The sequence below is a fragment of the Peromyscus californicus genome, unplaced genomic scaffold (assembly GCF_007827085.1).
Source record: "Peromyscus californicus insignis strain IS unplaced genomic scaffold, ASM782708v3 Scaffold_7__1_contigs__length_154581171, whole genome shotgun sequence".
Taxonomy (NCBI): Eukaryota; Metazoa; Chordata; class Mammalia; order Rodentia; family Cricetidae; genus Peromyscus; species Peromyscus californicus.
In genome coordinates, this window is record NW_026294595.1 from 79,716,484 (window position 1) to 79,739,273 (window position 22,790).

A 22,790-nucleotide genomic window follows, 5' to 3' on the forward strand; every position below is an offset into this window, starting at 1 on the left:
CCGTCACCCCTGAAAAATACCCTTTTGTGTCCCAGTCCCTAAAAGTTGGTGAGCTCTACTCTATTGGTTTGGGTTTTTTGTTTTGTTTTGTTTCTGCTTTTTTGGGTTTTGTTCGAGACAAGGTTTCTCTGTGTAATAGCCTTAGCTGTCCTGGAACTCACTCTGTAGCCCAGGCTGGCCTCGAACTCACAGAGATCCGCCTGCCTCTGCCTCCCAAGTGCTGGGATTAAAGGTGTGCGCCACCACGGCCTGGCTCTTTTTTTTTACTGCATCACTATGAAATAGCTAAAGAAAGGTCTCTCTGTAACTATAATGAGAAATCCATGGAGTCTATTTAAAGGGCAAAGGATTTATTAGGGGGAAACTCACGTACAGAACAGAATTGATAGAGGTTCTGGAGCGCTGTTCCGGCTGCCTGGATTAGTCCAGCACCCAAGTACCACAATGGGGCCAAGAGAGAGATGCTTACATGCATCCCCAGTCTTAAGGGTCAGAGAGGCCATGCCCCAGGGGCATTTAAGGTCATTGGCAGGTGGAACAGTTACCTGCTGCATCTCTAGGGGCGGTGCTTCAAGGTCATAGACAGAACAGCTACCCACTATATGTAACACTCAATGGTCGTATTTTTTAATTAGTCTTTTCAAACAAGCATACAAAGTAGGGGTTTCATTGTGGCATTTTCATGCATACTTTGTTTTTGCTACTTCCCTATCTCATCCCCTTTTCCCCCTTAGCTGGTGCCTTTCCAATCCTAACAGCCTTCTGCTTTCATCTCACAAAGATCCTGTTTCTCACACTTCTCCCTTCTCTTTTCTCATGGGTGAGTTTATAGTTTCATGGGCCATCTGTGGTAGCTGGAATGTCATTGGCTGTAATTATCTCATAGGGAGTGGCGCTATTAGGAGGTGTGGCTTTGTTGGAGTGGTATGGCCTTGTTAGAGGAAGTGTGTCACTGTGGGAGAGGGCTTTGAGGTTTCCTATGCTCAGGATACCACCCAGTGTCTCAGTTCACTTCCTGTTGCCTGCAAGATATAGGACTCTCAGCTACTTCTCCAGTACCATGTCTGCTTGTCCGCCACCATGCTTGCTACCATGATGATTGATAATGGACTGAACCTCTGAAACTATAAGCGAGCAACCTCAATTAAATGTTTCTTTTATAAGAGTTGCCATGGTCATGGTGTGTCTTCACAGCAATAAAAACCCTAACATAAGACACCATCTCTTCTATATATAGATATGTATACATGTATTTAAAAATCAAAGTTTAGGATCTATATGTGAGAGAAAACGTGGAATTTGTCTTTTAGTCTGGCTTATTTCGCTTAAGATAATACTTTTCAATTCCATCTATTTTCTTGAAGATGTCACAATTATATTTTTATTTATGGCTGAATAAAATTCCAGTATGTATATATACCATCATTTTTTTTTCTTTTTGGCTTTAAGGAGTGGAGATGTTGTGACAGAGTCTAATGCAGCCTAGGTTGTTCTTGAGCTCATTGTGTGGCTGAGGATAGACCTGAACTACTAATCCTCTTGCCTCTACTTTCTAAGTGCCTAGGAGGACAACTGTGTGGATATACCATATTTCTTTTATTTATTCATCTGTTGATGGACATCTAGGATAGTTCTATTCCCTTCTATTGTGAATAGAGTAACAGTAAACATGGATGTGCATTTATCTCTGTGGTAGGACTTAAGAGTCTTTGGGGTATATGTCAGGAATAGAATAGCTAGGTAATATAGTATTCTAATCTTAGTTTTTTGAGAAGCTTCCATTCAATTTCCATAGTAACTGTACTACATTACATTCCCATAAGCAGTGTGTAAGAGCTTCTCTTGCCCCACATTCCCAGCAGCATTTGTTGTCTTTTGTTTTCTTGGTGGTAGACTTGCTGTTTGGAGTGAGATATAATCTCAAAGTAGCTTTTATTTCCATTTCCCTGATGGCTAAGGATGGTTTGACACTTGTGCAAAAAAAAAAAAAAAAAAAAAAAAAAAAAAAAAAAAATAGCCATTTGGGCTTCTCCTTTTGAGAACTTTATATTCAGTTCATTGATTTAATATAGATTGGTTTCTATATTCCATTGATTGTTTGGAAGACTTTTGTTGGGGAAGTGTTTAATTTTGCAGTTATTTATATAGTCTGAATATTGGCCCTTGTCTGAAATATAGCTAGCTAGAAAAGACAGCTTATTAATTTCATATCATCCCATCTGTCAGTTTTGGAGTTATTTTCTGTGCTATTATAGTCCTTTTCAATAAGATCATGCCTGTACCCACACCTTGAATTATTTTCCTTATGTTTTCTTCTGGCAATTTCAATTGAGGTCTTATATTAAGGTATTATTGCTCTAGTTGCTGTGAACCTGGTAGAGTGGAGCCTAATAATGAGGTGAACTAAAGTCACATGAAATAGCCAACTTATTAAGAGCATCAGACAATTTATTGGTATAACCTCAATTCTGAGGGTATTCTGAGGGTTAAGCAAGCTCATCTGAGCAAAGTTCACATGAGTTTAGGCTGTACACAATCATGAAGACACCCATGCTTGGAAACACCATCTGAATAATAACAGTAAATGATGAGTAAACCCATTCCTGTCTGCTACACCTGGAAGGGACACAAAAGCACATTCCAAGAACAACTCATGTTATGGAGAAACAGAGGCCACAGACTCTTGTCTTTTTTTCTTGGAATTTTCTCACAAGCTCTCAGAATTTTCCTCAGATAGCTTCCTTCATGGACCCTGTCCCAACATTAAGGTATTGGAATTTTTATGGCAATTGTGTTGAATCTGTAGATTGCTTTCAGCAATACCATTATCTTGCACATCATCATTCTGCCTATCCATGAACATACACATTTATCCATTTTCTCATGTCTTTTCAATGTAGTGCATCAATATTTTAAAAAGCTTTCTTTGTAGAAGTCTTTCACCTCCTTGGCTAAGTTTCTTCCTAAGTATTTTGTGTTGTTTTTTAAAAAGTGATTGTGAATGAGCTGTTTTTCCTAATCTCTTCGCTAGTTTTTTGTTAGTATACAGATTTTTATGTTGGCTTTTGTATCCTGATAGTTTGCTGAAAATATTTATCAGAGCCAACAGTTTTCTGATGGAATAGATAGTCTTTTAAATACAGTTTTGCCTCATTGGCAAGTAGGGGATAATTTCTTTGTTGTTGTTGTTTATTTTGAAAGGGTCTTACTATGTGGTCCTGGCTATCCTGTAACTGGACTAGGCTGACCTAGAACTCACCTGCCTCTGCATCCCTAGTGCTGGGATTAAAGGCATGTGCCACCATGCCCAGCAAGTAAGGGATGATTTGACTTTTCCATTTTTAAATCTATTTCTTTTGTTTGTGTTCCTGCTCTAGCTAAGACTTCAGGTACTATATTGACTGATCATTGGAGAAAGTGAGTACTAAGTCTTGTTCCAGAATTTAGAGACAATCCTTCTTTTCCCTCTTACCAATAATGTGGGTGCTAAATTTCTTGTATATAGTCATTATATTGAGATATGTGCATTCTACTCCTACTTTCTTCAGGGTTTTTATCATGAAGGAGTTTTAAACTTTGTCAAAGGCTTTTTCGGTATCCATTGATATAATCCTGTCCTTTTTGTTCTTCAATCTATTTAGGTGCTGGATTACCCTTATTGATTGACATGTATTGAACCAAGCTTTCATCTCTAGAATGAAGCCAACTTGATCATTGTGTATGATCTTTTTATGTGTCCTTGAATTTGATTTGCAAGAATTTTAGTGAGAATTTTTGTAGCTGTGTTTATCAGGGAATATATTCTATATCTATAGGGTTGGTTTTGTTTTTTCTGTGTGTCCTCTATCTTTGATATCAGGGTTCTATCCTTATCGACCTTGTGGAATAGTTTGAAGAATGTTGCTTTCAGTTCTTTAAAGGTTTGGGAGCATTCAGCAGTGAATCCATCTGAACCTGGACTTCTCTTTGTTAGGAGACTTTTTATTCTTCCTTCAGGCTCACTGACTATTATGAAGCACTTTATTGTTCATATTTTTTAAAAATAACTTACTTATTTTTATTTTATATGCATTGGTGTTTTGCCTACATATGTCTGTGTGAGGGTGTCAGATCCCCTGGAACTGGAGTTACAGACAGTTGTGAGCTGCCATGTGGGTGCTGAGAATTGGACCTGGGTTCTCTGGAAAAGCAGTCAGTGCTGAACCATCTCTCCAGCCCCCTTGTTTATATTTTCTTAGTTTTGGTAGGTCATATGTCTCTAGGTTTTTCGCCATTTCTAGAATTTTCAGCTTTTTCTGATATGTTTTCAAAGTACTTCCTAATGATTTTCTATTGTTATTGTAATCTATAATAACATCTCATTTTTCTTATCTAATTTTATTAATTTGTATCTTTTTCTTTCTTTGGATAGTTTGGGTATTGATTTATCAATGTTACTTCTGTTTTCAAGAACCAACTCTTTGGGGCTGGAGACATGGCTCACCGGTTAAGCACCCTGGTACTTCTGTCTTGATCCTGTTCTACATCCCCAGAATTTGTTTCTGCCTCTCTCTCTCTCTCTCTCTCTCTCTCTCTCTCTCTCTCTCTCTCTCTCTCTGTCTCTCTCTGAGTCAGCTGTCTCTCTGTGTTACAGCATGCACCACCACCCGGCTATGTCCTCTAACTTTTATTCCTTTCCCCCCCATTTTTCATTTAACTTTACTCGAGTCCACTGCTGCTTATGCCTTAGCTGTAGTAGCAGATTAAGAGTCCTGATATTAACTGGCATTAGAAGACATTTTTGTATATCAAGGTCTGTCCCCTATAAGGAGGTTCAGAGACTGATTTGGGGGAACTGATTGAGGGAAGTGTAGCTTATAGTGTTATAGAGGTAAAAGTATCAATATTTAAATGGTGACATGAGGACGGAAAGGGAGGCGAGAGAGAAAGTAAAACACAGACCAGAAGAAAGCTACATGGATAAGAGTATGGGAAATCAGGGCCAGTGATGGATAAGTATGAGAAATCAGGGCCAGTGATGGATAAGAGTATGAGAAATCAGGGCCAGTGGTATGAGAAATCAGGGCCAGTGATGGATAAGTATGAGAAATCAGGGCCAGTGATGGATAAGTATGAGAAATCAGGGCCAGTGATGGATAAGAGTATGAGAAATCAGGGCCAGTGATGGATAAGAGTATGGGAAATCAGGGCCAGTGATGGATAAGTATGAGAAATCAGGGCCAGTGATGGATAAGAGTATGAGAAATCAGGGCCAGTGATGGATAAGTATGAGAAATCAGGGCCAGTGATGGATAAGAGTATGAGAAATCAGGGCCAGTGATGGATAAGAGTATGAGAAATCAGGGCCAGTGATGGATAAGAGTATGAGAAATCAGGGCCAGTGAGATGGCTCAGAAAGCAAAGACACTTGTCACTAAGCCTTACAACTTGTGATCCCCAGGACTCTCGTAGTGTCAGAAGAAAAACGGTCCCCAGAGTTGTTCCCTGACCTCCTCACATACATGTGTGTGCATAGACACACGCATAAATAAGGACTTTTTAAAAAGGAAGCAGATCAAATCAAACATCTCTTTATTGTAAAAGTCCTAAGAAACTGGGACGTCAAGGAACATTTTTGCTTAGATTTTTTTTAATTGTTTGTGTGTGTGTGTGTGTGTGTGTGTGTGTGTGTGTGTGTGTGTGTGTGTGTGGTTTTGTGCGCATGAGTGTAGGTGTCTTCTGAGGCCAGAAGAGGGCATTGGATCCCTTTGAGTTGGAGTTAAAGGTGATTGTGAGATAACTGATGTGAGTCCTGAAAGAGTGGTAGGCACCCTTAACCACTGAGCCATCTTTCCAACCCCAGAAACATACGTTGATGTGATAAACATGTATATGACAATCAAAGTATTTCCACTAAAGTCACAGACAAGACAAGGGTATCTACTCCTTCCACTTTTATCAGTATAGTGTTGGATGCCTTAGCTAGAGCAGCAAGAGAAGAGAAGCAAAGAGAGCAGCTGAAAATAGAAAAGGAAGAAGTTCAAGTATCCTTCCTTGTAGATCCTATGATTCTATGCATAAGAAACCTAAAGACTCCAGCAGAAAACACTTAGAACAAACACTTTTAACAAAGTGGAAAGATACAAAATTAACATACAAAAGTCAGTTAGCCTTCCTCTGTACTAGAACAGATATGCTGAGGAAGAAATCTGGGAAATATGGGCACTCACAGGTACCTCAATTTTTAAAAAAATATCTTGGAATATACCTAACCAAGGGAGTGAAGATCTCTACTATGAAAAGAAGCTGGGCAATGGTGGCGCACGCCTTTAATCCCAGCACTCTGGAGGCAGAGGCAGGTAGATCTCTGAGTTCAAGGTGAGTTTGATCTGCAGAGCGAGTTCCAGAACAGCCAGGCCTACACAGAGAAACCCTGTCTTGAAAAACCTAAAAAAAAAAAGAGTAATTTTGTGTCATGTAAATTATGTCTCAATAAAAATTAGCATGTATCCCTAATGCCTGTGGAAAAGTAATTCTTACTCTGTAGTTTCTTACACTAGAAACATTAGCATAGAGCTCAGTGCTCTGGTACTAGATGCTGTGAGGACCATATTCTGCCTAATTAATGTGTAGAATACAAATAATTTTTTTCTTATAGGTATATATCCAATATATGAAATTTGCAAGGAGAGCAGAAGGTATCAAATCTGGAAGAATGATATTTAAAAAAGCAAGAGAGGATGCCAGAACTCGCCATCATGTCTATGTTACTGCAGCACTCATGGAGTATTACTGTAGTAAGGTAACTACTGAAATGCTCATAGACAGGTGATAGCATTTTCTTCATCTGAAGTGTATTCATAAGAAGAAAAGCAGTCCTGCTGGGCATGGTGACCCACACCTTTCTTTAATCTCAACACTGTAGGTGGAGACAGACAGGTCTTAGTGAGTCTGGGCCAGCTAGATTTACATAGCAAAGACCTCATCTCTGAAAGCCCTACTTTAAGTAATTAAGCTTAATTGCTCGTTTTTTAAAGGAGGCCTTAAGTTTATCTGCATAAAATTATGTGGAACATTATCCAGCTCAATTGCTTGCTAATTTGTGCCTTATTAAACTCCAAATTTTTAATTTTTTTTCTTTTTTCATTGATTGTTTATATACTAGAAGGCCTCAGACATCCTAGACAAGCTCTCTACTTAGAATTTTTTTGGGGGGGAGGGGAGTTGGAGGGTCAGTGCTAGAGATCGAACTTAGGGATTGATACATGACAAGCAAGTGTTCTACCACTGACCCCTCCCAGCTCACCCTTGGTTGTTTTTGTTCATTTGTTGGATTTTGTTTTGTTTTGAGTCACATATCATCACTAAGTATTTCAGCCTGGTCTCAAACTTGATCTTCCAGCTTCCACTTCCCCAGTCCTGGAATTACAGGAAATGCAACCTGGCAGCCAGCCATGGAATATGTCTTAGAAAATATGCTAACATTGGCTACTTAGCTTTTTATTTTGTTTATGGTGGTGTTGAGAGTTGAACTCAGGGCTTTGAGCATTCTAGGCAAGTGCTCTACCACCAGCTACATCCCCAGCTTTCTTTTCTCATTTTTTCCCTCTCTCTCTCTCTTTCCTCATATTTTTTTATTTATTTTTTCTTTTGTCATTTTAAAGGGACAGGTTCTTGCTTCATTTTCTAGACTGACCCTGAACTTAAACGCTTGGTTGTTTTTTTATGCTCAGTAGTTTTTATGTAACAAGATTTTAATTTCCATTTTAGTTCTTCTGTGTCTTGTCATATTTAGATGTTGTGGAAGTTTTTCTTTTCTTTTCTTTTTTTTTTTTTTTTTGGAGAAAGTGTCTTGCTATGTAAGCTACGCTGACTTTGAACTTGTGGCAATCCTCTTGCCTCTCAGTCCCTCCTGCTAGGATTATAGGTGTGCATTGCCATGGCTATTAGATTCTGTAGTTTTCATATTCTTTTTAATACATTGTCTGGCATTTCATGGAAACCAGTATTGTCTTTACTTCTAGGACAAATCTGTTGCCTTTAAGATTTTTGAATTGGGACTAAAGAAATATGGAGACATTCCAGAATATGTATTGGCTTATATCGACTATCTCTCTCACCTCAATGGTAAGCTGATTCTAGAATCTGTCATGTCTTTTCTTTTAAGATTTATTTATTTTTATTTTGTGTGTTTTGCCTGCATATTATGTGTGTACCCAGGTCTTTATTGCCCTCCGAGGTCAGAAGAGGGCATTGGAGCCTCTGGACTGAAGTTACAGATTGCTGTCAGCTGCCACGTAGGTGCTGGGAACCAAACCCAGGCCCTTTGGGAGAGCAGTCAGTGTTCTTAACCTCTGAGCTATCTCTCCAGTCCTTGCTGTGGTTTCTTAATATTCAACAATCTGAAGTTATGTACCTGGGTTTGGTCTACTGTGTGGACAGCACTATCCTAAGGGTTCACAGAGAGCATGTGAGTTGGGTCTTGAAGATGAACAATAGTTAACCAGGTAAAGAAAAGGGAAAGCATCTTTCCAGCCAGACAGCACAGCAGGTAGTAAAAGGGATTTTTGGAACAAACCTTGGATTAAAGCAAGGATGAAATGGAAGATTTAATAACATCTTTAAAAATATGGGGCTAGAAAGATGGCTCAGTAGTTAAGAGCACTGGCTGCTCTTCCAGAGGACCTGGGTTCGAGTCTCAGCACCTGGTGACACTCAGCAATGGAGGCTCACAACTTCAGTCTCAGGGGCTCTAACACCCTTTTCTGGCTTCCAGGGGGATTGAATGCAAGTAGTGTACAGATAAATGCAGGAGAAGCACTCCACATAAAATAAAAATTTAAGGGGTTGGGGATTTAGCTCAGTAGAGCACTTGCCTAGCAAGTGCAAGGCTCTGGGTTCGGTCCTCAGCTCCGGGGTGGGGGGGGTGGGGGACAAAAATAAAAATTTAAAAATGCGGGCTGGAGAGATGTCTTAGAGGTTGAGAGCATTGGCTGCTCTTCCAGAAGACCTGGGTTCAATTCCCACCACCCACATGGCAGCTCACAACTGTCTGTAACTCCTGTTCCAAGGCATCTAACACCCTCACAGACACACATGCAGACGAAACACTAGTGCACATAAAATAAAAATAAATAAATCATTTTAAAAAAATTTAAAAATACACTATATTCACTTGAAGTCGTGAATATGACTTTGGCTGAATACATTTAATCTTTCATGGACTTAGTTTGCATATGAACAGATAGTCATTTGAGTATGCTAAGACATTAAAAATAGGTTACATTGCTGTATTAAAAAAAATTATTGAAGTATAATTTAGATACAGTGAATGTACTCACTTAAGTGTACCATGTAATTCTCATTAGTTTTGAAAGGCCAATAGGACATGTGATTCATACATCACAGTCTGCACTGCACTGCAGTACACACCAGCTCAGTCAAGGTAAAAGACCTTGCTTCTAATGACTGCTCTGGTTCTCACCAACAGTGAGCCAGACTCAGTGCAGTGGGGTTCGGTTGGCATCTGTTTGTCTCAGACAAGGGTCTCAATATGTGTCTTTAGCTGGCCTGAACTCACAGTGTAGACCAGGCTGGCCTAGAACCAGAGATCTGTCTGCCTCTGCCTTCTGAGTGGTGGAATTAAATAAAGGCTTGCTCTACCAGTCTCTCAAACTCAGTGATTTTGAACCTCCAAATTTCCTCATCTGTAAAAATCAGTTGTGACAAGTTATTTTTCTGCACTGGATTTTTGTGAGGATTAGCTTGAGAATTGTGAGATAAAGCTTGGGGGTTTATTCTGTTTTGCTTATAAAAAATAATTGTTGAATTATAAAGCTTTCTTTGACCTAACATTTAATTTTTTTTTAAATATCCTAGAGGACAATAATACCCGAGTTTTGTTTGAACGAGTTTTAACATCTGGAAGCCTTCCTCCTGAGAAGTCTGGGTAAGTCATGCACAGTGTGTGAGCTCTGATCTGTGGGACTATGTGCTTGAGTGTGCATTTCAGGAGAAATTTCTTTTCTGTCTAATTTTCCCTACTTGTAATATTTTCATACTCACCTAAGCTTTTTTATTTTATATATGATTAGAATTATTTTGAGACACTTCTATAATTTATTAAGTATTTTACTATGTCTTTCTACTTTAATATTTCTAGAACTTAATATATTGGCATTCTGGAATGTATCTCCTTAGTGGAAAGCAAAGACTCTTCTGTATTGAAAGCTGGTTGATGGGTTTTTCTAAGTTGTCCTATTACCAGTAAAAACTCAGGACTCAGACATTAGTGTACAAACCGGATAGATCAAGACAGAGGAGGAGGAACGACAGCTGACCCTCTCTCCACACTTCCCAGATCAAAAAGACCACGAAAAAACCCGAGTCTCTCCTTCTCTTTCTGTGTGTCACTGTCCATATTCCTGGATTCTCCGGGTCCAATTCCGGTCAGCTAATTGCTGACTCCACCCCCAATTCAAGGTTAACTCTATTAACAGTCTCGGGGTTTAAGTGCTATCAAATATCCCGCAGCAACACTGGTTTTCCATGTTACATCCCACCTATGGCTTTGCCTGGGGAGCAAGTAACATGGTCTAGTGGGCCAGCCAACACAGTAAGGATTTGCATCTTGGCTTCAGTTTCCAACTCAGCCACCTAGACAGAGGGAAATTCCACCTTACTAATCCTCAGTTTCTCACTGAATCACAAACATGTCTACCAGTGTGGGAGTTCTATAGTTCTTGGTACAGTATAGGTGCCCAGTATCTCACTTTAGGTGCCTGTGACTTAAAGTAATCTGAGACCATTAAAACAGCGATGTGGTTTGGTCTCAGTGAATCATAGAATCACAGAGGATTTTGGAATATTTTTGTTTTGTTTTTCAAGACAGGTTTTCTCTGTGTAGTTTTGGTGCCTGTCCTGGGTCTCACTCTGTAGACCAGGCTGGCCTCGAACTCACAGAGATCTGCCTGGCTCTGAGTGCTGGGATTAAAGGCAGGTGCCACCGCCGCCCGGCTGGAATATATTTTTATTCATACATTAGATGAAGAAAATCTTCCACAACATAATTTATGCCACTAAGTAAAGTGATGAAGCCACATTATGCAGGAAAAATGATAGAACTCTATCTAGGTTCTTTTTCCATCAACAATTTATCCTCTCTCTGATGTCTTTTATTTACCTCAAATAGGAAGATAAGGGGTGTTTGTGTGTGTGTGTGTGTGTGTGTGTGTGTGTGTGTGTGTGTAAGAACTTGAATGTCCAAATATTTAGGTAAAGTACTGTGACTGTGCTTGACTTTCAAATACTTAGGCAAAAATAAAATTAAATAGGGGGAAAGTAACAATTATTAAACCTAATGAAGACAGGTATTCATTATATTATCCTGGTTTTCTATTATTTGGAAATCTTTATTTTAAAACAAACTTTTTATGACTAAGTATTGGTTATATTTACTTTCTTACAGAGAAATCTGGGCTCGATTTCTAGCTTTTGAAAGTAATATTGGTGATTTAGCTAGTATACTCAAGGTGGAGAAAAGGCGTTTTACAGCATTCAGAGAGGAGTATGAGGGCAAGGAGACAGCCCTACTGGTGGACAGATACAAGTTCATGGACCTCTATCCTTGTTCTGCAAGTGAACTCAAAGCACTGGGCTATAAGGTATGTACTCAGCACCAAGTACAATATATGCTCTGTCTCCACTTCCCTGGGGTTTTTTAAGAGTTCCTGGATAATTTCCATTCTAAGATCAGTTCTTTACTATGTTGCTAATAAAACAAAAAATCATTGTTTTGTTGTTGTTTATGAATATCAAAAGTAACAAAAAATGAAAATTAAATGTTTGAGATAGAGAAAGTAAATGCTTTCATGTGTACCTGGAACTTGGTGCCTTATGTCTGATGGATGATGGAGAAAGTCTTACCCTCTGTTTTTTGAAACATTCTTATCACCTGATGAATATTTTTGATGGAGCTTAAACTAAATGTATTTGCTGGTGCATATTTTGTCAAGACATCATGAAGGGACATGGCCAGGCATGGTGGTACACTCACAACTGTAGGCCTAGATCTAGAAAGGGGAGGCAAGAGGACTGCAAACTGGAGGCTGTACAATCAAAACAAAACCACAGCTTTCCAAATGCATGCTGTTCCTTGACAGATCTGTAGCTTTCGACCGAAGCCCCTGGGGGAACTGGCTTCTCTAAAAGTGGACCTCATCTGTGTAGATGACTGACCCATAAGAAAGCTACTAGTCCCTGAACCCAAATGCTTTTGAAGCCTCAGGAATAGTCCTTGTGCAAAACACCATTGGTCCCTCATTGTTGGCCTTTCTATGCCCTGGGCATGAACAAAGGTCAAGGGGGAAACTCACCTGAGTCTTAGGTTGGTCCCTGTAAATCACCTGGCAATCGGATGTTCTTGGCCATCATCCTTTTCCTCAGCGCCCTCTTTTGTCCTGAGTCTCACTCTGTGTCTGAACTAGACTACAAACTTTGAGAGAAATTATACATAATTTAGCTTTAGGCCTTTTCTTTGATGGATGCGCCAATTCTGCACCAGCCCCGTAACCCTATTCTGAATCAAAGGATTCCTAATAACCCACATTTTACTGTTAGAAAATGAACAGTTTCTACCTCTACTTTACTTCTCAGTGAACACCACAGACATTTTAAGACTTATTTAAGAATTATTAGAAAAGGCCAATTTTTTCTAGGATAAAGTGATTTTAAAGAGTTGAATGAAAATAAAGAGAGCCAGCCAGGCGGTGGTGGCGCACGCCTTTAATCCCAGCACTCGGGAGGCAGAGGCAGGCGGATCTCTGTGAGTTCGAGGCCAGCCTGGGCTACCAAGTGAGTCCCAGGAAAGGCGCAAAGCTACACAGAGAAACCCTGTCTCGAAAAACCAAAAAAAAAAAAAGAAAAGAAAAGAAAGAGAGCCAGCAAAGCTTAGTGGGTAAAGGAGCCTGCCACCAAGCCTGGTGACTTGCGTTCAATCCCTGGAACCCACATGATGGAAGGAGAGAACCAACTCCCATCAAGTTAAACTCTGTGCACCTATATGCATGATACACACACATAAATATAATTTAAAACAATTTGTTGGCCAGACAAGTAATTGCCAGGTTTGCATACTTTTTTTTTTTTTTTGGTTTTTTGAGACAGGGTTTCTCTGTGTAGCTTTGCGCCTTTTCCTGGATCTCGCTCTCTAGACCAGGCTGGCCTCGAACTCACAAAGATCCACCTGCCTCTGCCTCCCGAGTGCTGGGATTAAAGGCGTGCGCCACCACCGCCCGGCTGGTTTGCATACTTTTAATCCCAACATTCCGGAGACATAGGCAGTGTATCTCTTATCACTGTAAATTCAAAGCCAGCCTGCCAGAGATACATAGTAAAATCCTGTCTCAAAAACAGAAAACAAAAAAAAAAAAAAGAAAGAAAGAAAGAATATTTTGACTATTTCAAACTAGAGCTACTTTTTTTTGGTGGTTTTTTTTTGTTGTTGTTGTTGGTTTTTTTGGTTTTTTTTTTTTTTTTTTTGGTTTGGTTTGGTTTGGTTTCTTTGAGACAGGGTTTCTCTGTGTAGCTTTGGAGCCTGTCCTGGAACTCGCTCTATAGACTAGGCTGGCCTTGAATTCATAAGGCATGCACCACCACCGCCCAGTGAGCTACTTTTTAATATAAATTTCCAGCCTGTGTTTCCACTTCCACTTTGTATGTGGGTAGAACTAGAGCACTTTACCATGTGGTCTTCAGTGGTATAGTGAGTTGTGCACCAGAGTGAGCAATTTACTGTGCTACTCAGTTAGATCTGCCCACATAATAGCAAGGTCACCACTGTGTCAGAGCAGATTTGAAGACTGAAATGGATAGGGCCTCTTAACTGTCCTGTCCTCTGACATACCTTGGAGAGGGTCCTACTAGAGCTGAAAAGGTCAGAGGTGGGCTCCCAATCCTCGATCTACTTCCTGTTAGCTATGTGATCCTTCTGAGCTTCAGCCCGTGCCGTGAATGTGAACTGATTGCCTCAAAGAGATAAATACAGTCTGGCTAAAACAGCCTGACAAATGAGGGCGCTCAGTATGCGTTCCTTTTCTCCTCAACCATTTTAAGGACCTTCACTGTATTAGGAAGATGCTATTAGCCAGGATAGGTGCAGAGAATCCTTATCTTGGCTTTCATGAAGCAAGACTTCACTTAACCCAGGCTCTTCACTTTAACTGAGATGTTATTCAATTCCAATGGAAGAGAAGTATCAAAAGTCTAAATCTCAGCTGGGCATGGTGGCACACACGTTTAATCCCAGCACTCAGGAAGCAGACCAGGTGGATCTCTGTAAGTTCGAGACCCTCCTGGTCTACATACTGAGTTCCAGGACAGCCAGGGCCACATAGTGAGACCCTGTCACAAACAAACAAAAATCTAAATCTTGAATTTTCCTTCAAATTACTCCATCCTCTCTTTGGTGCCCATTCCTACAACTCTTTCTGAAAAGGCTTGTATCTATCCTGTGAGGACATTGCCTGGAGACAGTCCAGTGATTCTTAGCTGGGGTTGAGATAAAACTTTTTAAAGTCAACCTTCAAAGCCAACGGCTTCCCTTGTTGAATACTGAACAATATGTATCATCATGAGATTTCCTGCTTATCCTTCTCCGTGCTTCCTGTGCTTATAACCCAGTTATTCTTCCTGTAGCCTCAAGACTATAGAACTACACAATACTCTGTAAGACCCTTCTCAGGTCTAGGATCTTCTGTTCTGCATTTTCAGGATGTCTCCCGTGCTAAGCTAGCAGCTATAATTCCAGACCCAGTTGTAGCTCCTTCCATAGTGCCTGTCCTGAAAGATGAAGTGGATAGAAAACCAGAGTACCCTAAGCCAGACACTCAGCAGATGATTCCATTTCAGCCACGACATTTAGCACGTAAGACCCAGTACTGAGACCTCGGTTTGTTTGATTTCAATCCAAGGTGTGGGGGGGGATGTAACCTGGCCTTTTCCACTGTAGGTTAATTGTTAGGCTTAGGTTCACAGTGACCAGTGACTTGACAGTAATCCTTGAACCAGATGAGCTAAGAATTAAAAAAAAAAAAGCAGCGCTGAGCGCAGCAGATTCCAGTCGCCGATTTCCCAGTGGCAGTTCTCATAAAAGCTGCCGTGTGCAGATTATTGAGCAGCTGGAGACACACTGCGGTCAGTCGTGTTGTCTGCACCACAGCTGTGAATCTTAGGAGCCCCTCTGTGACCAAGACCTTCTGATTCAGTGTGCTGTTGAAAAACAGGATTGCTAAGCGTGTGTAACTCAAAGTAGTGACAAAAATGTCCTTTAGTCCAGCCCTGACTTGCTTTACATGAAGTCACTTGTCTGCTTCCCGGGGCCTGTGAGACTGCCACTGCGCTTCCTGTCTGGCCCATTTCAGTTGGTCACGGGGGAAAGCACTGAAACCCTTTCGTAAGTGTGGAGAGGAAAGCCGCAGGGACGTAGACAGTTGCTGTGTGCAGGCCACTTGATTTCACTTGCTTGTGTCAAAACTGCCCCACTTGTTTCATGCCCGCCTTCTCCCTCAGCCCCAGGCTTACACCCCGTCCCCGGTGGAGTGTTTCCAGTGCCTCCTGCAGCTGTGGTTCTGATGAAACTGCTCCCTCCTCCTATCTGCTTCCAGGTGAGTTCACTGTACACACTGGCTCTGTGGGCCACAGTCATTGTGTGCTTTTCCTCTTACAGAATGGGAAGTACAAAATAGTTAACTTGTCAGCTAACTGAGATTAAATGTATTCATGTCATAATAGGGTCCTTTTGTACAAGTGGATGAACTGATGGAAATTTTCCGAAGATGCAAGATACCAAACAGTGAGTAATAGGAGCTCCATTTCAGTGTGGAGTCCACATTACTGTTTCCCAAGGAGGAAGGATTGTTCTCTCCCATTGAGGTCTCTAAAACCAGTTACCCAGGCTGCAGCAGTACTGTGACACCCTGGAGTGAAGTGGGCATATCCTGATCTAATGTCACCAGATCCTAGCATGCGAATGCACTGTCCGACCTGTCTTGTCACGCTCCTGGTTCACAGCAGCGGTGACATATTCCATGCTGAGCAGAGTGCTTGCTCTTCTGCGGCACACCGTTGCAAGCATCCTGCCCTGTCTTTTGCTCACCCCGTAGCTGTCGAGGAGGCTGTGAGGATCATCACTGGTGGGGCCCCGGAGCTGGTTGTGGAAGGCAATGGCCCGGTGGAGAGTAGCGCTGTGCTCACCAAGGCTGTCAAAAGACCCAACGAGGACTCAGATGAAGACGAAGAAAAGGGGGCTGTGGTCCCCCCCGTTCATGACATTTACAGAGCGCGGCAGCAGAAGCGAATACGATGAGGAGCTTCAAGACCTGCCCGCCTCTGAGAGAAAAGACTCTACCCAGGGTTCCTTTTTGCCTCTTAAGTCATACGTTTGAAAGAAACAGTGCTTTGTTACAAGGGTTTTGGAAACAAAGTTGTATTGTCATTGGTGCCTCTATCATCTGGTTCTTGAGAAAAAAACAAGCCTGTGTGGATTTTGAATATGAAACAGACCTATCCTCTAAGAAAGATTAGGTTTTAAATAATATGAGAACAGTACAAAATGGCAAAGCCACATCTTGTTCCTCTTCAAGGCTTCTTGTATGTGCCACTTGAAGATTTGTGAGTTTTCCACAGTTTTATTTTAAAAACTGGATGGCTTATGATTGCAGAATATTTTCACATTTTCTGAAAAACAGTTGTTCTCAGTTTGCTTATGTAGTCCTGCCTGTTTGTTTTTATTTATGGCAGAATATATGGCATCTGTTTTGTAGTTTACAATTTTTAAAAAGGTCCTTTGAAAAAATAAAGGACCTCAAAAGCATGCCTCCTCCTGTTTCTTTGTGTATGTGTGTGTGCACATGCCTATTTGTGTATGGGGGGAGGGGTGGGCCCATACATGCACACAGAAGCCAGTGGAGGACCTCGGTTGTCTTCCTCTATAACTGGTATTCCCTTGAGACAGACACTGTTTCTCACTGAACCGGAAGCGTACCTTTTTTGTTTGGCCAGAGGGTTCCTAGGGTCTGCCTGTCTCTGCCCCCAGTGCTGAGGTTATAGGACTGGCTTTTTATGTAGGTGCTAGGGACCCAGATTCCGATCCTCAAGCCCTCTACCCACTGGCCATCTCCCCAATAGTTCTGCTTCTTCAGATTTTATGATCATAGATACAGACACTATATTCTTCATCTAATACCGTTTACATTAAGTGTTAACAGTATGTTGAAAAGTCATTTTCTGTTTTGTTTTGGTTTTTTGATACTTATAGGAAACATTTTTAAGAGACAAATTAAGGGCTGAGGATGAAGTAGGTTGAGTGTTTCCCTAACATGGTAGTACATGTCTGTAATCCTAGCCCTTGGGAGGTAGCAGAAGCAAGAATTAAAGGTCATCCTATATTGACTTCAAGGTTATCCTGGGATGAAGGGGTTTGGGGTGGGGAGAGCATGAGCCTGTACAAGCAGTGTGGCCACTGAGAGACAACCAATCTCAGAAAACAGAACATCAAAGAAATGGGAACAAATTAAGCATTTTGTAAATATTTAAATATGAATGCCATTTCCCCAACGCTGAAGGAGATTGAGGTTTTTGCTTCTTTTGTTTTTTGGGTTTTTGTTTGTTTTGCAGTTGAAGAAAGACATTTATTGGGATGAGGAAGCACACATGTAACAGACACACAAGAAAAAAAGACTCTGTCGACTGAGACATTTTTACTTATCGAATTTTTATTCTTGTGTGTGTGTGCCACATGTGCAGTGGGTCCCTGGGAACAGGAGTCACGTGTGCTTACAGGCTTATACCCACTGGACATGAGTGCTGGGAACTGAAATTGATCCTCTGCAAAAGCAGCAAGTGCTCTTGGCCACTGAGCCATCTTTCTAGCCTCCTCTTCTTTTTAGTGATTTATTTTTATCTCTCTATCTCTGTCTCTCTCTTTCTGTCACTGTGTGTGTGTGTGTACATATACTGTATTCATGCAGTACCCATGAACACCAGAAGAGGGTGTCAGATTCCCTGGGACTAGAGTTACAGTTAGTTATGAGCCCCCTGATATAGGTGTTGCGAACTCTGGTCCTCTACAAGAGCAAGAAGTGCTCTTAATTGACATCTCTCCAATCCCTACTTCATCTTTGTTTTTTGAAACAGGGTCTATATAGTCCTGGCTGTCCTGGAGCTCCTTGTGTAGATCAGGAGGCTGGTCTTGAACTCCCATGGATCCAACTGCTTCTGCCTCCCAAGTGCGAAGATTAAAGGTGTGTACTACTAAGCCAGGCTTTGACATCTTTCTTTTTTTCTTTTTTTTTTTTTTAAAGATTTATTTACTTATTATGTATACAGTGTTCTGTTTGCATGTGTCCCTGCAGGCCAGGAGAGGGCGCCAGATCTCATTACAGATGGCTGTGAGCCACCATGTGGTTGCTGGGGATTATACTCGGGACCTCTGGAAGAACAGCCAGTGTTCTTAACCTCTGAGCCATCTCTCCAGCCCGCATCTTTCTTAAAAGCAATGTCAGTATGAAATTCTTTAAGGACTCATTATCTCATTCTCTATTGAAATATATTTCAAAAGGTACTTACATATATTTTTCTCATGAGCTAGAGATCATCTAAGAGACTAAAGTTAATTACCCAGTCAGGCCGTGGTGACACGTGCCTTTAACCCCAGCACGCTGGAAGAAGCAGAGGCGGGTGGATCTGTGAGGCCAGCCTGGTTTACAGAGCGAGTTACAGGACAGCCACACAGAGAAACCCTGTCTTGAAGGAAAAAACAAAAAACAATAAAGCAAATTATAGTGAGGGAAAACACATCAGAAGACTACATTTTGCTCCTTGGTTTCTACCAAGGAAACAGACCTCCCCTTGATGCATTTCCAGAAAAGCTACTTCTACAGAAAACTAACTGGGCCTTAAAGGGCCATATAGTTCAGAAAGAAAGATGAAACCCAGGAAGGAAGGGAGTAACACACAAAAATAACAAAAACAGAAACCAAAGTAGGATGGAGCTGCGGGGTTAAACTCATATACTGAGAACACAACTCAACTTATAATTTGAATTCAGATGTGATTAAATAATCCTGTGGTTAAAACTCAGCTTCCCTGGGCAGCAGTGGCGCACGCCTTTAATCCCAGCACTCGGGAGGCAGAGCCAGGCGGATCTCTGTGAGTTCGAGGTCAGCCTGGTCTACAGAGTGAGATCCAGGACAGGCTCCAAAGCTCCACAGAAAAACCCTGTCTTAAAAAACCAAAACCAAAACAAACAAACAAAAAACTCAGCTTCAAACTGTTTCTTTTACTACCATACTTGAAACAAGATGTCACTAATGTATTGCCAAACCTAGCAAAGGAAAACTAGAAAAAAAAAATGTGAAACAAAAACACAAATAAAACCTCTGTCATCCCACAAGAGGCTGAGGCTAGAGGATTTCCAGAGTGTGAGGTCAGCCCTGGCCTACACAGTAGGCTCCATGTTAGACCAAGCTGCAGGAAATAACACTCTCACCAAAAAACCAAAACCTATTTTTGCCAGCATTTCTACTGGACTGTGGTTAGGATGTAAATGTTAAGAGTTCACTTACATAGTAGTAAATAGTTCATTGATTCTGTTTTAAAAAGGTATTTCTGAGCCGGGCGGTGGTGGCGCACGCCTTTAATCCCAGCACTCGGGAGGCAGAGCCAGGCGGATCTCTGTGAGTTCGAGGCCAGCCTGGGCTACCAAGTGAGTTCCAGGAAAAGGCGCAAAGCTACACAGAGAAACCCTGTCTCGAAAAACCAAAAAAAAAAAAAAAAAAAAAAAGGTATTTCTGAGGCTGGAGAGGTAGCCCAGTGGTTAAGAGTACAGACTGCTATTCCAGAGGCTCCAAGTTCAGTTCCCAGCACCCATAACCACCCATAACTCCATACCTTCTGATCTCCGAGGACACTCGTGTACACACATAGATACAGATACACAAAAATTAAATCTGCGCAGGATTAACTACTTCTACCCTAAAGCAAACCCCATTTAGAGCGGTAGCTTCCAGTGTCAGGGTTAGCTTTGAAGAGATTGATACATTTTTTTTATATTTTAGGTTTATTTTATGTGTAGGAGTGATGTGCTTTCTCACATATGTATGTCTGACATGTGTGCCTGGTGTCTGCAGAGGCCCGAGGACGCTGTATCCTCTGGAGCTGGAGTTAAGGACGGTTGTGAGCCACTGTGTAGGTGCTGGGAACTGAACCTGGGTCCTCTGCAAGGGCAGCCCATGCTCTCAGCACTGAGCCATCTCTCCAGCCTCATACATTTTAAGAGTTTCAGACAAAAGTAACAAGTAACTTGTTGCTTGTTACCAGGTACCATGTTATTAAATAAATCTTAAGTATTCAATGCAGATGTCAGTTCACCAAGCATCAGAGCTACTAGGAAGAAGGCTAGGCCGAGTGGTATATGGTGTGTATGCCCGCACTTCCAGATGTTTGGGAGGCCCCAGCAGGAAGATAGCCAAAGCCCGGAGTTCAAGGACAGCTGTTGTAGCTGGAAACAGCTCAGTGGGTAAGAGCACTGGCTGCTCTTGTAGAGGACAGGTTTGGATCCCAGCACCCATGCAGAGGTTCACAACCAAGTTCTAGGGGATCTGATGCCTCTTCTTACCCTCACGGGCTACTGCAAACGTGGTGCACACACATGCACTCAGGCACACATGCATGTGCACATAGAACTTTTTTTCCTTTTTTGGTTTTCCGAGACAGGGTTTCTCTGTGTAGCTTTGCGCCTTTCCTGGAACTCACTCTGTAGACCAGGCTGGCCTCGAACTCACAGAGATCCGCCTGGCTCTGCTTCCGAGTGCTGGGATTAAAGGCGTACGCCACCACCGCCCAGCAGAAATATTTTTTTAAAGCAACTGTAATTTGTAAAATATCCCTAGTCGGAGCACTTGCCACAGTTCTGTTTTGAGCATGCCAACAGTGCTTCAGATAACAAAGGCAGAAGCTGGGCGTGGTGGCACACCCCTTTGATCCCAGCACTTGAGGGACAGGACTTCTGTGAGTTCAACACCAGACAGGGTTACAATAGTGAGACCCCAAACGGAAAGACCTGTGGGCTGGAGACAGGTTCACTCACCGGCTTCTCTTGGAGAGGACCCAGGTTTGATTCCCAGTACCCACATAACAGCTCACAATGACCATCTGTAACTCCAGTTCTAGAGGATCCAGTGCCTTCTGGCCTCTGCAGGACTGCACGCACACGGTGCAGAGATGTACAGGCAAAATACCCATACATACAAAATAGTAAAATTAAACAAAACAGAGACCTAAAAACGGTTAGGTTTCAAGGAAGTGAAACCTGATTGCTGTTAACACTGGACACACACGTCTTCTAAAAATCAAGTGGCACCATCGTGACAGGCCTACAGATTCGCTCTGCTTCTTGAGGTCAGAGGGCCATACATTAAAGACAAGTGTAACAGAAAACCTACATGAGGGCATTATTAAAGTTCCTGAGATTTATTTCTAGAACCATCTATTTCTGAAGGTACTAGTGAGAACAATTTCTACACTTACTTTTGTGTATGAATGCTTTGCCTGCATGTGTGCATGTGCATGCTTGGAGCCGCAGAGGTCAGGTCTCCCAGAACAGGAATTATGGATGGTGTGAGCTGCCGTGTGGGTGCTGGGAACCAAACCGGGGTCTTTTGCAAAGAACAAGTGCTCTTAACTGCTGAGCCAACTCTAGCCCTAAGAAGTAAATTTAATAGATAATAAATACAGCTTAGAGGCTATTAAGTTTCAAGATTATCCCCTCACCCTGACCATGACATTGCTGTGAAAACTGACCAAGAAAGCTCGTAATGCGAAGCCTGGTGAGCAGCCGCCAACACTAGTGTAGGTGGGCTGTGAGACAAGTGCCTTTGAACGTGAGGCTCAGAGCCAGCATCAGTCAGCATCACCCGCCCATCTGTTCCCTCCCGCATCACTCATTCACATAAGAGTGGGGATGGGCAGAATCACACAGGTAGAGACGGTTGTCTGGAGGTGAAGAAAGCCTGGCGTTCACTACCAGAGATGGTGGAAGTAAATGCCAGTCCTAATGCAGGCTCAGGAAGGAAGCCTGCCCTAGAGGCCTGTAAATAAAATGTGCACAACTAAAGAAAGTCTGGATCCCATTGAATCTTGGTACTAAGCAGAAGTATACCTAAAGGAAGAGGCTACTTTGCTGACAATGAAGACATTTATAGGCCCTTCTCATGCACAAAGCACTCTAATACCTATTATCCAACTCAGGCCCCACAGCAACAGTATCAGCAGCATTCCCATTTTATAGATGGAGATACTGAGGCCTAAAGGAGAAGACAACCACATGAAAAAGACCCAAATGTTGTGTGATATTTTGATCATTTTCTGACATGCTTGGAGTCGGAGGGCAGGGGAGGGCAGAGCTAGCCACTAGCTGATCAAAATTAACCACAGAGGTTTTGGAGGACCGAGGAAAGCTAGGACAGGAAGTAGTAAGGCAGGGCGGAGAGAGATCTCCACCCCTTTTGGAGGAAGGTAGGAGAGGACTGGTGGCTTCTCTGCTTCTCTTATTCTTCAGGTTCTCCCGATATCTAACTCCTGAATTTTTATTGATTAAAGAATAGTTAGAGTAACGCTTCACCTAAACCAGATCTGAATCAGCACTGTCCACCATCCTGTTACAGATCGTCAGGGAGGAAGAGAGCAAATGACCATGGTTGTTGCTTCATTCTCAAGGTGGAAATAGGGCATTTGACAAGTTAGTATATAACCGA

The 22,790-nt window shown here is 41.9% G+C and overlaps 1 protein-coding gene across 2 annotated transcripts in view; it reads left to right on the top strand.

Moving 5' to 3' along the window:
* Positions 1-16,849, top strand: part of Cstf3 (cleavage stimulation factor subunit 3) — an 86,263-nt gene extending 69,414 nt beyond the window's left edge. The window contains exons 14-21 of one of the 2 annotated variants that reach the window (XM_052724603.1): positions 6,638-6,781; positions 8,004-8,106; positions 9,859-9,928; positions 11,447-11,642; positions 14,749-14,902; positions 15,547-15,641; positions 15,769-15,829; positions 16,140-16,849. In XM_052724603.1, coding sequence (XP_052580563.1) covers positions 6,638-6,781; positions 8,004-8,106; positions 9,859-9,928; positions 11,447-11,642; positions 14,749-14,902; positions 15,547-15,641; positions 15,769-15,829; positions 16,140-16,342 — 1,026 coding nt within the window. In that variant the 3' untranslated portion in view covers positions 16,343-16,849. The remainder of the gene's footprint in view (positions 1-6,637; positions 6,782-8,003; positions 8,107-9,858; positions 9,929-11,446; positions 11,643-14,748; positions 14,903-15,546; positions 15,642-15,768; positions 15,830-16,139) is intronic. The other variant, XR_008215106.1, reaches the window with a different exon arrangement.
* The last annotated feature ends 5,941 nt before the right edge of the window (positions 16,850-22,790 follow it).